This window comes from Idiotropiscis lumnitzeri, chromosome 16, assembly GCF_059441095.1.
Source record: "Idiotropiscis lumnitzeri isolate Australia: NSW breed Sydney's pygmy pipehorse chromosome 16, RoL_Ilum_1.0, whole genome shotgun sequence".
Lineage (NCBI taxonomy): Eukaryota > Metazoa > Chordata > Actinopteri > Syngnathiformes > Syngnathidae > Idiotropiscis > Idiotropiscis lumnitzeri.
The window spans coordinates 16,653,694-16,670,121 of NC_142406.1; the positions used below are offsets into that span (position 1 = coordinate 16,653,694).

Consider the following 16,428-nt stretch of genomic DNA (forward strand, 5'->3'; position numbering starts at 1 on the left):
GACGTTTGCACCAATAGTCAATCGTAGCGTGAGTACGTCACGCTTACGATTCCGCCTACTGACCAAAGTATTCGGGACCACTGATTCGAGGACGAGAGCGGCCGCACCCACTAAGAAACGCGCCTACATGGCGGCCATGTTGGGAGGGTCAACAGTCCCATTAAAAGTAGTGTATGGAGATTGAAACAAACTAAGAACTTTCTCATTTTGCAACAGAATTTAACGAAGTTTAGAAGTACACCGAAAGTTTTGGGATATTTCTAAGGAATTTTATAACACAAAACCTTTCACATTAACATGAACTTTATTAACTTATGGTATCAGTATCATGAACATTTTCGGGTTCTGTAGTGATGGTGAGACTTGATCAAATATTCCATTACTCTACAAAACATACAAAAAAAATGACCAGAATGTCAAATTGGAATTCCTTAAAAAAAAAAAAACAATCAAGCATACAATTAAATACAACAAACAAAATCAATGCATCAAGCCTCTCCTAACATTTATAAATAAATACACAAATAAATACACAAATGTTTGGGAATCATGGCTTTCCCAAGGATTAAAATAAATAGCACTCCAAAGTCTTTGAAGGGACTCAGTCGACAGCAGTCAGAGTTCCTGTTTGACTTTGTGATGGCTGGCCTGGCGTCGCAGGAAGGTCAGGAAGTCTCGGAGCTCTCGCCCGCCCTGTCACGGACGTCAGGCGGAGGTCACATGCTTGCTTTGGCTAAGATCGGACCAACAGCAACGCCGTTGGGCTCACCTGGTATCGAATGGGCTCGTCCTTCCGGCCTGCGGGCGCCAAGTAGATGGTCGGGAAGCTGAAAATCACACATTATCAATCATGTGCGTGTTCAGGCATACACCAATCACATGACCTCACCCTTGGACGTCGTAGCCGACTGGAACGTCGTTATCCACGGCGTTCATTTTGGCGATGACCACATTTGTGTCTGCAGATAGCTAACAAGACCAGAATGATGCTAATTAGATGGAATGTTTGAACATTTTGCTGTTTAAATATAGAGTTTGGTTCTCATTAGTTTTCTGGGTTCAAACTTGAAAGGAGAGTAAGAAATAGCACGCATGGCCTCGCTTTTGGGGAACTGTTTGAGACTGCGTGAAGACGTGTCAAAAAGCTTGAAGTGGAAAAGGGCAGAAAGTGACGAGGATGAAAATGAAGGGTACCGTCTCAGCCAGCGCCGTGTAAACCGGTTCCAGCTTCTTGCAGTGTGGACAGGATGGCGAGTAGAACTGGATCAGGACATCTTTGTCGGGCTTGTTCACGACGGCGTCGAACGACTCGGCTACCACCACCTAACGAGCGGCACGCGCTATCCTTGTGATGTCATTTCCGCTTCTCACAACCCACCGCTGGCGTCGCGTACCTGAACGCTGCCGGCATTCCTGTCCGGGATCGGCTCAGACTTGATGTAGCGCTTGAGCCGTCCGGCAAAGTACTGGTCCAGAAATCTCTCCAGCGAGGCGCCGTCCCTCCTGGAGGAAACGCAAAAACGAGAAAAATCCCATCAAGCGACCCCGCCCGTGTTGCTGCCTCGCGTTTAGCGTGCAACCTACGTGAACTCCTCCCTCATGGCGTATTTGTGACCCGCTTTGGTGCGAACGGTCACCAGCGGAACGTCTCCGCCGTCCGACGTGCCCACGCCAAACTCGCCTTCCAGCTCGGCCCGGAAGTCTTTCTGATTGGCTACTGAGAAGAAGAGGCCCCGCCCTGCATACTTGGACGCCACCTTCATCACCCTGGCAACCGGACAGATGCATGGACGGGAAGGTGGCGGGAGTTGTCATGACAACTGTCCAGCACGTGCGTGCGTGCGTGGGCGTCACCTGTTCCTCCAGTAGTTGGAGCCTCGGGCGTTGTGTTTGTAGTCCAGGTTGTAAAAGGCGGTCAGGAGGTCACGGACTCTCAGACGATCTTTGTTCTCAAAGGTCATGTGAGGACAAAGTCCAAATCTAGACTCACACGGAACACCAGTGATGGAACGTCACCAGGTGCAAATATCAATTTTCAGGCACTGTATGTTTTTTTTGCTGAATTTTACTTTTAATCACCGAGCCCCACACACACTTACATGTTGTCACGGATGAAGCGTCGCAAGGACGGGATGGTCACAAAGTCTCGCAGAACAACCACACTGTCCTCAAACCGATTGGCCAATCGGGGAGGCCGGAACAACAGGACGCCTCTGAAATTGCACGCACACGCACAGCTTGACTCACGACACAACGTCAGCGTTGAAGGTTTCGAGTACAAAGAGGAAGACTGACTCGGTTTGGAGGCCGTAGGGGACGGCGAGCTTCATTCGTGTGGTGTGAGCGAATCGGAACTGATCTCTCAAAAGTCCCGCGGCTTTCACAAATTCAGCCAAACTGGAACTTTCCTCGCCTGAAAACACACCTGACGTGGCACAAACCACGTGAGGAGGTCAAAGGGGGTTCTGGTTGGGTGTCGGGCTTCATCTAGTCGTGTTCGTACCCACGACGGAGGCGTCGTCGTGGCTCACGAAGGTCTGCAAGTCGTCTTCGGTCAACAACCTAGCAGAGTCCGGACCTTTCTGCTTTGTCATGTACTCAAAGATTCCCTCTGAGACACACGCACGCGTAGACAACATCAGTGCCGCATCCTGTGAGTGTGTACGTCGCGCATGCATGTGAGCATGTTTTACCAGCAGAGCGAGGACCATCGTAGGAGGCCGAATCCCTCCCATTCCTGAAGATTTTCAGCGTTGGGTATCCCGACACGCCGAAGCGACTACACGTGTCCACCTCAGCTGTGCAGTCCACCTGACGTCCACGTAAGCACACTCGTGTCAGACAACAGCGAGCGTGTGAGCACACATGCACAGATGCTGATACCTTTGCTAGCTGCACAGTTCCCTTCAGTTTTCCAGCTGCTTTCTCAAACTCGGGAGCTAACTTCTTACAGTGGCCACACCTGAAAAAATAAAAGGAAGGTCACAGGCAAGGAAGGAAGGAAGGTCGTAAAGAATATAAGGAGGGAGGAAGGAAGCTGAGAAAGAAGGTAAGGACAGATGAAGGAAGTAAAGGACGTCGCAAAGAGGAAAGAAAGACAGAAAAGGGGGTAGGAAAGCATGAGAGGAATGACTTAAAGAAGGAATTGAGGATAGGTGTAAGAAAGGTGGGATGGGCGGCAGGGAGGATGGAAGGGCAACACGAAAGCCGCAACATCAGCAGCAATTGAGCGACTTGTGTGTTGCGCATGCGCGCGCGCTGCGAGCGATGCGGGAGTTACCAGGGCGCATAGAATTTGACGAGCATGGTGTCGTGCTCGGTTGCCAAGTAGTCGAAGTCGGCGTCCCCGAGCACGAGCACGTCACTAAACGACGACGACAGCGAGGTCCAAAAAAAGGCGACGAGCAAAAATAGGACGGCGGCGAAAAGGCGACCGTCAGCCGCCATGACCGACAGCGCCTCCAATCAAAATTAGACCTGACGATCGAAGTCAGCGTCAAAGCTTTAACATTAACTTGTGTTTCCAAAAATGTCATTCACAATAAAAGGAATATTAAACGTAAGTGACTAGTTTGCTGATTAAAAAATAAAAATAGACTTGAGATAAATGAATAAAATAGTGTAACACAGAAGGCTAATTATCATTAAGGACAGCATATAAACATTTGGGATTGTTTAAATTATGGTCGTATGCTTTTATTTTGAAGCGTGGGTAAATGACGAAACCATAGCCTACCTGCCAACTACAATAGATAAGTATTATTTATTAATGGTAAACGAGTGTCACGTATGCGACTAGTGAATGCTTTTATGATTCACTCCTAAGAGTTTTTTTTTAACGCAGTGGATGATCGAGAGAACGATAAAGGAACGTAAAACAAGGATGAATTAGAAGCAGGGGGACGATGAGATGTCATATGCCGGAATTCCACTGGGTGGCAGCAATTGAAGGACGAGAAGAATAAAACTACCACGTCGAATGAGAGCGCGAAAGGCGGAGAGGCGGGCCCGCCTGTCTTAAGTCAAGTGCACGTAGTGTTCTACAAGCCATGTAGAAAGTGCGCAGCCGAAGTATGGAGAGAGGACGCTAAAGGGGCGGGGCGACGGAACGCTTCTGCGCATTGGGACAGCCTCCACACTCGTAGCCTCGACGGGAACGCACAATTGAAGGGCACAAGGGCGCAATTGTGGCTGTTGGGATTGGGCCGCGATAGCTTGTCGCGACCGAGACGAAGATGTCCAAGATGAAGAAGAAGATGCCTTTCTGATGTTTGGGTTTGTTTTCGCCACTCGAAATGAAATTTAGCGCCCATCGTAGCGTCGTGACTCTCTTAGCATGTTAGCTCTTGTTCCAAATTCATGCTACATGCTAAAAGAAGATAGCTGCGAGCTGATTGAAACGAAGTGCAGACTAATACAATACAACTTTATTTATAAAGCTCAAGTGTGCATGTAGACTGTAAGACGTAAATGTTATTCTTATTCTACATTGTGGCTAAACATTGAACTAGAACACGTAGTAAACTTCCTAATGCTTAAGAATTGTCACGAATGAGTATGAAAACAAGCAATCGCATTTCACTTGTTATTATTTGGGGGCTGTGAATGTTTGAATGAATTATTTTTCTTGTGTAAACAGAGTTCAGAGGTCATTGTTGATCCACGATGAAGTCTGCCTGCAAACATCTGAAAGCCGAAATGTTTGACCCGGTTTCGCGGCCGGACTCCCCCGAGCTTGACGATACTGATGCTGATGATGACGCCAAGCTCATCATCACAATGGGTAACGCACACTAATACAGCTGTCGCCACGGCGCTGGCATCTGATTGGCCGCCTGTGCGTGTCAGATGACGAGCATGCTGAGGGCGCTGAGAGGAAAATGGTGAGGAGGAAGCGGAAGAGGCAGACAGAAGAAGAGGAGCAGCATGAGGAGGAGGAGGAGAAAGGTAAAGAAGAAGCGCCACCGGGAGAAGACTTGGAGATTGACAGACAGCTTGACCAATTACTGGACAGCAAGTCCAAGCAACACAAGCTGACCAGCGTCAACGTGCGCAACATCATCCACGTGAGTGTGTCCGTGTGTGTTTGTGTACGCCGATCTTGTCCTTCTACTGACCTTTGACCCGCAGGAAGTGATCACCAACGAGCATGTGGTGGCGATGATGAAGGCCGCCATCAACCAGACGGAAGCCGTGCCGCCGTTTGTGAGTTGCGATGACCCGCGGCGGGTCCGCCATGGATGACGTGATTGACCGATTGAGCGTTTGCTTCCGCAGGAGCCAAAGATGACGCGATCCAAGCTGAAGGAAGTTGTGGAGAAAGGCGTGGTGAGAATTAGACTGCACGCTTTTTCAAGTGTCGATTTTGACATGAGCGACCTCAAAAGTTTTTCGCTAAAATGCTCTTTGGAGTGATTGAGGAGTCGTGAATGAATAAATGTTTTTCATTCTCGGTGGGGTGTCGCTAATGACGTCATTGCTGTCGCTGCTGTCAGGTGATCCCAGCGTGGAATATCTCCCCCATCAAGAAGAGCCGAGACGTCAGCAAGGTCAGTTGTCGGCGCGCACACGTCTGCCGTGAGCTCGCTGAAAGATAGCCAAGCGGCCTTTGTGTGTTCAGGTTCATCAGTTCGTGGACATCCCTCTCGCTGAGGAAGACTCCTCTGATGAAGAGTATCGTCCCGACGACGAAGACGAAGACGAGACGGCTGAAGATGTGAGGCCGCGATCCCGTTGGCCGCCGCTAAGATGACGTCGCTAATGTCCCTTCTGATGTGGCAGACATTGCAGGAGAGCGACTTTGAGAGCGCGGCGTCGCCCCCTAGAGGATGTCAGCTGCACGCCGTTGTCCACCGGCATGGCGCTGGGACGGTAAAAGCACAGCAACATTTTCATGTGCACACGCACACGAAATGTCGCACGCTGCACTTCTTGTCACCCTCAGACCTCGAAGGCGGAGTCAGGCTCAATGGGTCCGCCCCCTCCTCCCAAAGCACCGCCTCCCACCCCGCAAACGGACAACTTCCTGGAGAAGCTGCACGCCGTGGAGGCCGAGCTGGCCGTGTGCATGGAACCGTACCAGGTGGAACCTCCAGCTCGTTATCAGCAATATTTAGCACAAACCCAGACGGATGCTAATGCTAACTGTCCAAAAATACGTCGGCAGCCTTTGGAGGACGGCGGCGAGGGGGGCTTGATGGCGTACCGCACACGCTCAAAGCGTCCTCTTCGGGATGTCCCGTTGGGACAACTGGAGGCGGAGCTCCGAGCTCCTGACATCACACCCGACATGTACGACTGTGGCTCCGCCCACGAGGACAGCAACTGGACTGATTGGTTGAGAGGCCTCATGACCTCTGACATGGAAAATGACGGTGAGAAGTTTGAAAGGAACAGAGCAACTACCAATATCGAAACAAATCAAGTATTACACGTCTCACACACGCATTCTCCCAACTTGGTGCATGTGTGCATGTTCAGAGGAGTGTGACGATGAAGATGATCCCGAGTACAATTTCCTGGCGGACGTTGACGAGCCGGACCAAGAGGATTACCGCAACGACAAGGCCGTACGCATCACCAGTCAGTACACACACACACACACACACACACACACACACACACCCACGCACACGCACGCACGCCCCTCACAGTGCGATGATGTTTTTCAGAAAAGGAAGTCACTGAACTTATGGAGGAGCTCTTTGAAACGGTGAGACACACACACACACACCACGCACACGCAGAACAAATGTGTGTGTGTGTTTTAGTTGAAAGAGGACCTTACAGGCCAGGAAGTGGACGACGAAGCCCACGAAGAAGAGGAGGAGTTGCATGAGGATGCAGGCACACATGACCAGCATGTTGCCGCACATGTGTGTCACACACACAACAACGTGAGCGGCGGTGGCGGCGAGGTGGAGAAGGAGCGAGCGATGGGAGAGCGGCGGACAGTCAAGCAGCAGCTGGCCTTCATGAGAAGCAGACAACACACACACAGCGTGCACACACTTCGGCTGGACACACGACACCGGAGCACACTTACGCAGCAAGTGCAGCAGGTACGCACACGCACGCACATCGAGTCTTGAAATGATACAGCCAATATTTTTGTCCCTCACGACATGCTGGCTTGTGCGCACTGCACATGAAATAAAAAGTCATGTTGCAACGAGCCGAGCCACAAATTGATCCAATCCGATCATTGATTCTTCAAATATTCAATGTCTGAGCGCGTGTGTGCGTCCAGCATGTGCAGCTGTTGCTTCAGATTCATCTTCTCACGTCACCCGTGGAAGAACTTAGCGGCGAGGCCAAAACGACGCGACACTTCCTGGTAAGAAGCAAACGTGGGCGGTGGGTGTCGAGCCCTAGCGAGGTGGGCTGGGTGAGGGAACGCGACGACGCCGCGCTCACCGCACCGCCATGTGTCAGTTTGAGCTAGACCTGCTGGCGCAAAGAGGCGAGCTGATGATGTCATCGCAACCAGCAGGACCAATGACGTCGTGGGCGCGTCGCAGCGCTTTCAGGGCCTCCAACCTACAGGGGGCGCTAAAGCTGCTGGATGAGCTGCAGGAGCAGCCCGTGGCCTACGTGCACCTCAAACATGCGCCGGACGCACGCGGACAAAGTCAGTCGCCGTTGCGGCGGTTTGTGTTGTGGAGATTTGTGCGTCACGAGTGTGTGTGTGTGTGTGTGTTACCAGTGCGCAGTTTTCCAGTGATGCCCGCTGAGCTGGCATGGATCTTTGCCACACGCCCGGTCTTTCTCTACCCGCAACTTCTGCCGTGTGTCAGCTTGGACCCGGCTCTCTACTGCCCCCGCAGGACGGCGGCATTCACTGCAGCAGAAGATTGGTACGCACAAACGCACCGTGAAAAAAAGGAGAGCAGCAAACGCATCATTTAACAAACTGATATTTGATGAAATTGTGCAGTCTGCTGGTTTTGGGTCTGCGGAACTTGGAGGGCTCACGTGACCCCGCCCGGCTGATCTGCGACTTGTTGCTGGGCAAAAGTGTCGTTCAGGTGAGACGCAGGATCCTGCAGTGCTGCAGACCAGGAGCCCCTGACAATATTGTCAAGGTAATGTGCAGACACACACACACAAATATAAATGCTGCATGTGCTTGAATGTGCGTGTGTGTGTGTAGACATTCCGATACAAGCGTGTCGTTCCTCGCATGCCTCTGGCGTGTGCTCGTCTTGGTGCAACAGAGCAGTATCCCCCAGTGGAGAGAGATGTGAACCTCTTGCCTATGTGGCTCGTGGTAAGACGCCTCAACATACACACTCATACACACACACACACACACGTACTAATATTGTCGTTGTGCCCCGCCCCCTCCAGAGAAGTCTCAACGTGATCTCTAAGGCAGTCATCCCTACCTCCCCATGCGACTCCTCCGGTCACATGACTGGGCTCGGCTCCGCCTCCACACGCTACCCGCGCCACCTCCCGCCCAACCTGCACTTCCGCCGCATTGGCTTTGTCCAGCAAGCCGAGCCCGCCCCCTTGACCCCTTCTTCAGATCCTCCCGGCCTCGCACCCCAAAATCCTCCCTCTCCTGGCTGCCCCGCCCCCTCGGCTGCAGGCGTGCCGACAATCAACGAAGCAGAAGTGGAGCCTCCTGCTTTGTTGAAATCAGCAACGAGCTCCAGTATGAATGTGGGCGTGGCCGAGATGACAGTAGATGGAGGAACTTCCTGTCCTCTGCACGAGGTAAACACGGGCGCAGGGTTGGTTCACCATTCCAGCAAACAAGCCCCCCCCCTAAAAAAAAACTCAAACAAATCTTGAATGATTGGATGAAGCTAAAGTTGTCGTTTTCACGCGTTTCTCTCAGGAAGGTGAGCCGCACCTACGAGAATTGCAATCGTGCTCTCCGGTGGCAAGTGAGCTCACAAAAACAGTAAGTGAGGTACACACCCAGCAGAAAGCGCCGCCGGGCGTTTCCGCTCAGAACGTCTCGACGGGCGTAAACGGAGAAAAGACGGTGGTGTGGACACGGTGAGGCCCCGCCCACACGGTGGCAGGTCATGCTTCTCTTTCCGTTTCATCTTGTCCGCTTCACATCTCGTCTCAGAGAAGCCGACCGCCTCATCCTGACGGCCTGTCAGCAGCAAGGAGCCAATCGAAGGACGTTCAGGCGAATCTCCGCCCAGTTGGGAACCAAGAGCACCCGTCAGGTGAGCTGCAGAGGCACATGCAGTCGTGTCGGGGTCACAAAGTAACGACACTTTTTTTTCCAGGTGAGCTTACGTTTCCACGACCTCCTTCGTCTTTTCCGTGTGGCCACCACATCCGGATCCTCTTCCTCGGTCATCACCCAGGAACCGGAAGCGGACCCAGAACTGCAGCCAGAGCCTAAAAGCAGACTGACAAGTTGAACCGAGAACTTGCTCTTCAGCCACTCACTCAACTTTTGTGGACTAGATGTTGATGATGATGTCATCAAATGCTTTCAATTCACATTGAATGAAATCAAGTCTTGGTTTGGACACAACATCTTTTGATGCTGATGTGCTTGAATGTTCGTTGTTGTTAATAAAGTTTGAAACGGCCAAGATGATCTGGACCAGTTGACATGTTGCTCATCGAACTCCAACTCTCCTCACCAAGATCACGCAACAGAGGCTCACATGACAGCCACTTTTTCACATTGGAAGTTGTTTTTTTCTCATGGTAGATTGTTAAATTGTGTGCTGTTTCTGAGCGTTAACATCAACTCACAAATGTAATTGAATAAATCGGACAGTGGGTGACACTTTACTACAGCACCCTGACATTTGACAGGAAACTATATCACTAACGAGACACTCCATCATGCCGTATTGCATTATATGGTAGCCTACGACACATTTTCTTGGACTAAAATGGCACCACCTAGTGGACACTGCACAAAAATCTTTTTTTCCGTGCGTGTGCCCGTGTGTGCACATGCACGTCTTATTTTGAAAATCATTCCCGGATGTTAAGAAAAACAAGACACCGGAAGTTCTTGCAAGTCTCGGGAAAGAATGACGGAAGTTTTGGCAACGAATCGAACGAGGCTTGTTTGCAGACATGCTTACGAGCAAGTTGAAATGCGAAGGTGGGTGCATCTTGTTTGCAAACGTCCTTGCTTGTTGTTGTGCTTTTTTGACGAGCTCAAGCGAGCCGACAGCGCGTTAGGCGCCGCTGCTAAACGCTTCTGCAATATTTTTGCCTGCGCGAGTCGCTGCGTCCGCACGTGCGCAAAATCGAGACGAAAAGTGACGATCGAAGGTTTGTCGCGTTTAATGCTGCGCTTGGATTCGTCAAAATGACGGCTCACAGTGACGTCACAAGTCACGCGGGAGTTCCTTGCTGCTTATGACAGTGTTGATTTGAATTCGTCTGTTTCCGACTTACGAGCAGATGTCCTCCAAGTGGTTCTCATCAAAGAGGAGGAGGAGGTGCAGACCTCCCACACGAAAGAGGAAGAGGAGGGCCAGGAGGAGGCCGACGTCCGCGTGAAGCGCGAGCAACAAGATGAAGAAGACCAAGTCGAGGTGCCACTCAGCGATGACGGCGAGACCTGTGATCCAGTCCAAAACAAAGTTTTGGGCGGTGCCCCGTGTCGCCGCGACGCCTCATCCGCCTCAACGCTCGACGTCAATCAGCCTCGCTCGGTCGCCGCTGACGATGCCTTCGCGTGCTCGGAATGCGGAAAGCGCTTCCTGTCAAAGTTGAGCCTCAAGTGGCACAGGAAAATCCACGGCGACAAAGTCCTGTCGTGCAGCGTTTGCAGCAAAAGCTTCCGCAAGCCCTCCGACCTGACGGTGCACTTCCGAGTCCACAGCGGAGAGAGACCCTACCCTTGCTCGCTGTGCGCCAGCAGCTTCGCCAAGAGCAACGCGCTGGTGCAGCACATGCGCACGCACACGGGCGTCAAGCCCTTCCCGTGCTCCGTGTGCGCCAAACGCTTCTCTCAGAAGGGTCACGTGACCACGCATATGCGCACGCACACGGGCGCCAGGCCCTTCTCGTGCGCGCTCTGCGGACGCACCTTCGCCGAGAAGGGCCACATGAGCCGACACGTGGCGGCGCACTCCGGGGAGAAACCCTTCGCCTGCTCCGTGTGCGGGAAAAGGTTCTCGCAAAAGGGTCACGTGACCACGCACATGGTTGCCCATACTGGGGAGAAACCGTTTTGCTGCCGCGCCTGCCTGCAGCGCTTCATGTGGCACTCGCAGCTCAAAAGACACAAGTGTGAGGCGCACAAGAGTGACTGATAGAGCAAAACTGTTCCGTTTGGGAAATGACTTAAGTATATAGTCCAACATCTCAAGTTTCCAGGACAGCGGCTTGGAAGTACCGTATTGGAAGTACAGTACATGAATTGTATTGTAATGTTTTTTTTTTATTTTTATTTTTTTTATAAATGCCCCCTTGGTGCGATAGGCTGCCCACCAATGTTCAATGTCTACCCGCCTTTACCACAAGTTACTCTAGCGCACAACTGACGCTTTGAGGCTTTCACTAAAGTGGACCGAACGAGTTCAATGAAAAACTAAGTGACCAACTGACATCCTAAATTAATTAACGAGGCGCCACCGTGTGGCGTAATGGCGTACTACAATGATTGTGACGCCGTGAGAGCGCCTGTCCTCGGGACGTTCCTGCAACTTCCCGCTCGGCGCCTGCCGGATGATTTGGATTGGAGCTGAAAACGTCGCGGCGTCTTAGGTGTGCTGGCGGCCGACATTGAGAAGACTCTCTTTCAGGCTTAAGAGACACGAAGGATGACGTGCTGGCGGCGAATGCAAAGAGGGCCAGACGCTTAAATCCGTGCGAGAGGGATAAGAAATAAAATTCTTGATGCAAACAAACGAGTCACGTGACTCGCAGTAACGCCGAGTCACATGAAGTTGTTTTTACTTCGTGTTGACAGATAAATAGAAAAAGCCGAAAAGCAGTCACCACACCTTGCTCAAAGGCACGAGAGCAGCATTCCGGAAGTCAACTGAACTCGCGCCTCATTTTTGATTCAGCATCGAGCAAGAAGCAGAAAACATTTCGGTTTGCTTGAATAAAGATTCTTTGAGGGAGCAGAATGACCGCTTGGGTGGATGAAAGTCAGGCGGAATCAATTTGTGTCAAATGGCACATTTGACGTGTGTACTGTAATTGGGCTTTGGCTGCACACGTGCACGGGCGCGCGCACGTGGCACAGGCGAGTGATGCCTCAGGAGACCTAATTAGATTGAATGGTTGAACGGTGACATTTATGCTCGGCACACTCGCGAGAGTGTTGCGAACGGAGCTCCCACGAGCTCGTTGCCGTTGACGAAATGACAAAAACGCGACTTGCACGAGTCAACGGTCATGACGACGAAGAACCTCCGCAGCTACGGCGTTGGACTGACACTTTGCAGCCAAAGGTGAAGAGGAATTACGGCTTTCATGTCACTATTCTTTTCCTGTCTCATCTTTGTAGATGCGACGTAAGAATTGGAATAATAAAAAAAAACTTGAGTGTGTGTGCGTCACCCGTGTGTTTCTGCCGTCGATGTCAGAGGAAGGAGAGGCGCACTCGAGGCTTTAATTGGTGTCTGTGTTTGCTTGGCCCGAGGAGCCTTGCAGACATGAAATCAAACCTGTGATCAAAAGAAAAGAAAAAAAAAACATCAGCTTGCACACACACACACGTGCAACGTAATCAGTCAGTGTTAGCTGGCAAGAAGAAATGGAAGTGGATTGCTCACGGGGTCAAAAGCTCGGGCGTGCTTGGCAAGCAACAAGAAGAACAACCTTCATGGGACACTCAGCATGGCTGTGGTGTTCAAACTGGCGCTGGCAGACTCTTGGGGGGCCGCCAACTGAAGCTTCGGGGTCTGCAAAACTATTTGATAAAGAAAGAGAGAGAGTGAGAGCGAAGCAAATTGTTGCCCGTCAGTCCGGTCTCCTTCTCGGCGCACCGTCAGCTTGATCGCCACGGCAACAATCCGACTCGACTGCAACGGACTCAAACGACCAACCAACTCAAGACACTAAGAACAATTAAGCAATAACTTTGGCCATACAACTTTTAATCCTTTTTTTTTTTTTAGCGGCAGGATTTTGTGCTTTTGGGTGCCACTGCTCATCCGCGTGAGTTCGGCCCGCCAGTCGTGCGCACGCTTAAGACGTGGTCGCGCAGCAACCGAAAGGGAAAGCAAGTTTTTAAAGAAGACAGATAGAGAGCGAGGAGCGAATAAAATCAGCCTCCTCATCGTTTATCAGCTTCCTTCCTCGCACTCAGGAAGGATTTCAAGAGTAAATCCGCTGCATGCGCAGCGATCCACTTTGAAGGCGAGATACCTGTCGACTTGACAAAAATAGAAATGCCTACAAAACGGAAGGAGACGCGTTATGGAATTAAAAAGAGTCTTTGGGCAAAACGAAACGGAACAATTTTTTTCACAATGGTCACGCCACCAAACCAAAATGTCCCCAAAGCGAAGACATTTGCATCTCTAAAGGGTCATGTGGGAATCTCCAAAAAGTCAAAAGATCGTGCGCACGGTGTTCACGCGTGATTGACGTAGTCATTAAGTTTTAAATCTGTATGTCGACGACGAGGTCCAAATTGAGCCGGTTCGGGGGACGTACGGGTCGACATCCACCACTTTGCCTGGTGGCGACCACCGGCTGAGATGAGGCCCACGTACTGCGCATGTCCCGTCTCCTTTTTCCTTCGCCATTGTCACGGCGGAAGCCGAGCAGGCGGGACATCGCCATAGCAACGAGGTCGGCCTGTTGCTACGGAGAAACGGCGGCGAAGGAGGGGAGCGGGAAAGGGCGCACATGACACCTGGCTTTTACGTTCGCTTCTTCCGTGACGCGTGAATGCAAATGTTGTTCAAAGTGAAGCGAAGGAAGTGCGCCATCCTTTGTTTCTCTCCGCCAAGTCTTCCTCGATCTTCTTTTCGATGCAAGTTCAACGACGCGAGGTCGCCCCGACGCTTGTCATGATCAGCGGATGTGCGTTAAGTTCTCCTCAGGCGGTCTCCGCCGTGCGTTTGAGATCCAAGATGATCAAGTGCCGAAAGTCGACGGCACCTCACGAGCTCGGAGTGCTTTTCTTGCGCTGCAAGGAACGTTTGTTTCTCGCTCAGCAAGTGCTTGAGCATTTGGAAGTGATGCAAAATGATCCTCGACTTTTATCAACAACTTGAAACGATTCCACTCCTTTTCTCAATCAATCTTGTCAATACAAGCAATATTTGGAGCGTTTTTATTTGGGCTGACCGGCGTCCATGTCAGACTGCAACATCGAAAGGCAACATGCACATGCGTTGAGAAACACAAACGATGCATCACATTTGCGAGGTTAACGTCAGTGCATTGATCGCTTTGCTCATCCGACTCGTGAGTCACTCAAGTCTCCACTGGGACTCGAATGACGCCAACAGCAACATTAAACCACTTTTGGAACAGAATTGTTGACATTTCCGTGCCATTCCCAACAAGCATGTGAGCCAAGAAGTGAAAAAAGTTTGCTTTCCGAGAGCCATCGACCGTTTTCACCCCTACGTCCCAAACCTTTGGTGCCGCCACAGCAAGACTGCGATTCACAAACACAATGACAAGAATCTGCCAATCAAAAGTGAGCAATATTTGGACTTGACTCAATTTCTTTTTGTTTTGGCGCCGTGCACGTGTCAAGTGGAAACGCCCACCGAAAGACATCACAAGCTCAGTCCGAGTCTTAAAGGGATTCGTGATTCTGTAGGAGGTGACAATGAAACAGAAAAGATTTTTTTTTTCATTCAAAATTCAGCCGAGTCATCATCAGGGGCGGACGAATTTGTGCCCGGGTCCGAATGCCCCCACGCGATGGCCCCGTACAGATGGTGCTGGCGCTTGGCTGCGTGCGCCACGGCTCTCCTGCGCATCATCTCCCCCTTCCACATGGACGCCATGAGCAGGCTGGAGAGCAGCACGCCGCCCAGCGTGAGCAGGCACAAACCGGCAATGACGCAGCGGTCCAGGTGCGCGCCCAGCCGCGCTCCATCCCGCTGCAGCCGCTCCATCTCGCGCGCCACCACGCCGTCCGCCTCCGCGGGGACGCGCGCGTCCCGAGGCACCGCGTACGAGATGGCCACCAGGGAGATGCCCGTCACCAGGCAGGAGACGGCGGCGATGAAGCCGTAGTCCACGGAGCCCTCCGCCCCCTCTTCCGCTTCGTCTCCTTCCACGCAGAATCCACTCAGCCGGTCCTCTTGTGGGTCCTCGACCGTCAAAGGAGCCTCATCCTCTTCCTCGGCTGGGCTCGCGGAGGGACGAGGTGCTGTGGCGCGCGACGGCATCCCCGGGTTGGTCCTCACCCCCATGAAGGAAGGACAGAAAGAAGCACGCGTGGATCCGAAGTTTGCAAAGTGGCGCTCATCTTACGGGCGGTGCACAAAAGCGAGGAGGGGGGAAAAAAAGGAGCCACGCGTCATTTGCACAATCTCCGCTGACTCCGCCGCCTTGTCAATTAGCGGAGGGGCCGGTGGCAGTAACAGAGTCCACACGTCGTCTCCTAAACAAAAGGACGTGCCGGCAGCAGGCAAATTCAGGCGTGCTTTTATGGGAGCACTTCAAGTCGATGTCTAGCCGTAAAACATTATTGGATCAGAAGGAGGGGGGGGAAGGGGTCGTTCAGGAAGGCAACTTTTATGAGCAAATGATCGCCCTTTCACATTTAACTGGCCAAAAAACAAAAGAAACTAAGTTGGAGGTAAAGCATGCGAATCGTGCAAAATAATAACAATCAGGGATTATTAATTATGGATACTTGAATAGAAAGCACGGATGATAAACACAATTATTCGCCCAATTCAAAGGTAAGCATTAATTCAACTCACAAAACAGGAAATATAATGTGAAAAAAACAACTACAAAACAAATTAGTAACGAGTCCAATTTTTACGGGTAATGGATTAAATAATAGCAATTTAAAAATCCAATGTTTCTGCTGTACACACCTCAGCCTCTAGGGGCAGTGTGGTGCAGTGCATGCACGCTTACGTTCAAAATATGTCGCAATCAAGTATCTGGTTGAAATACAGCATTCTGATCAATGTATTGTTTGTGGAAAAAGAGTTTGCATTTTTTCATTTTCTCCAGCACCGCCCCCTGCCGCCAAAATGCCCTCGGGCTTGCATTGCAAACGTCATGAAAAAAAAAATCTGTATCCTCATGATACATAAATATGTACGTCAAAACTTCACCACTGATGTTAAAAAGAAAAAATAAGATCCAAAGGTTTGTAAAAATGCCATAAAGTGGCGGAAAATAGGCGGATTTTCCACTTGCTGAGCTTCTTCCAGAAAGCCTCTTGAATGTGCGTGTGTGTCCGTGCGTGCGTGTGCGCGTGTGTGTTGCAGATGTAGGTTACACTTTGCCAAAGGTCAAAAATTCGAAGAGTCGAGTTTTGTC

At 51.1% G+C, this 16,428-nt stretch overlaps 4 protein-coding genes across 4 annotated transcripts; 2 read left to right on the top strand and 2 right to left on the bottom strand.

The window, feature by feature from the left end:
* Positions 1-285: 285 nt before the first annotated feature.
* LOC148321877 (protein disulfide-isomerase A3-like) lies at positions 286-3,496 on the bottom strand. Its single transcript, XM_088319000.1, has 13 exons — positions 3,281-3,496; positions 2,884-2,962; positions 2,694-2,811; positions 2,504-2,611; positions 2,296-2,425; positions 2,100-2,213; positions 1,855-1,980; positions 1,585-1,767; positions 1,395-1,503; positions 1,195-1,323; positions 890-969; positions 770-827; positions 286-693 (listed from the first exon to the last, which is right to left on the bottom strand). The coding sequence occupies exons 1-13, from the start codon at positions 3,445-3,447 to the stop codon at positions 616-618; spliced, it is 1,479 nt and encodes a 492-aa protein (XP_088175126.1). The 5' UTR covers positions 3,448-3,496; the 3' UTR covers positions 286-615.
* Positions 3,497-3,968: 472 nt separating this feature from the next.
* LOC148321878 (GON-4-like protein) lies at positions 3,969-9,566 on the top strand. The gene is made up of 22 exons (XM_088318993.1): positions 3,969-4,275; positions 4,640-4,783; positions 4,849-5,066; positions 5,131-5,205; positions 5,278-5,328; positions 5,496-5,549; positions 5,621-5,716; positions 5,782-5,871; positions 5,945-6,082; positions 6,167-6,374; positions 6,481-6,582; positions 6,672-6,712; positions 6,771-7,061; positions 7,250-7,336; positions 7,435-7,630; positions 7,706-7,856; positions 7,937-8,084; positions 8,153-8,269; positions 8,350-8,721; positions 8,846-9,009; positions 9,086-9,188; positions 9,252-9,566. The coding sequence occupies exons 2-22, from the start codon at positions 4,666-4,668 to the stop codon at positions 9,387-9,389; spliced, it is 2,958 nt and encodes a 985-aa protein (XP_088175119.1). The 5' UTR covers positions 3,969-4,275; positions 4,640-4,665; the 3' UTR covers positions 9,390-9,566.
* Positions 9,567-9,980: 414 nt separating this feature from the next.
* LOC148321879 (uncharacterized) lies at positions 9,981-12,604 on the top strand. The gene is made up of 2 exons (XM_088319002.1): positions 9,981-10,093; positions 10,399-12,604. Exons 1-2 carry the CDS (start codon positions 10,066-10,068, stop codon positions 11,253-11,255), a joined length of 885 nt encoding a protein of 294 aa, XP_088175128.1. The 5' UTR covers positions 9,981-10,065; the 3' UTR covers positions 11,256-12,604.
* Positions 12,605-14,039: 1,435 nt separating this feature from the next.
* On the bottom strand, positions 14,040-15,483 carry LOC148321880 (transmembrane protein 74-like). The gene has a single exon (XM_088319003.1). The coding sequence runs from the start codon at positions 15,336-15,338 to the stop codon at positions 14,775-14,777; it is 564 nt and encodes a 187-aa protein (XP_088175129.1). The 5' UTR covers positions 15,339-15,483; the 3' UTR covers positions 14,040-14,774.
* Positions 15,484-16,428: the final 945 nt, after the last annotated feature.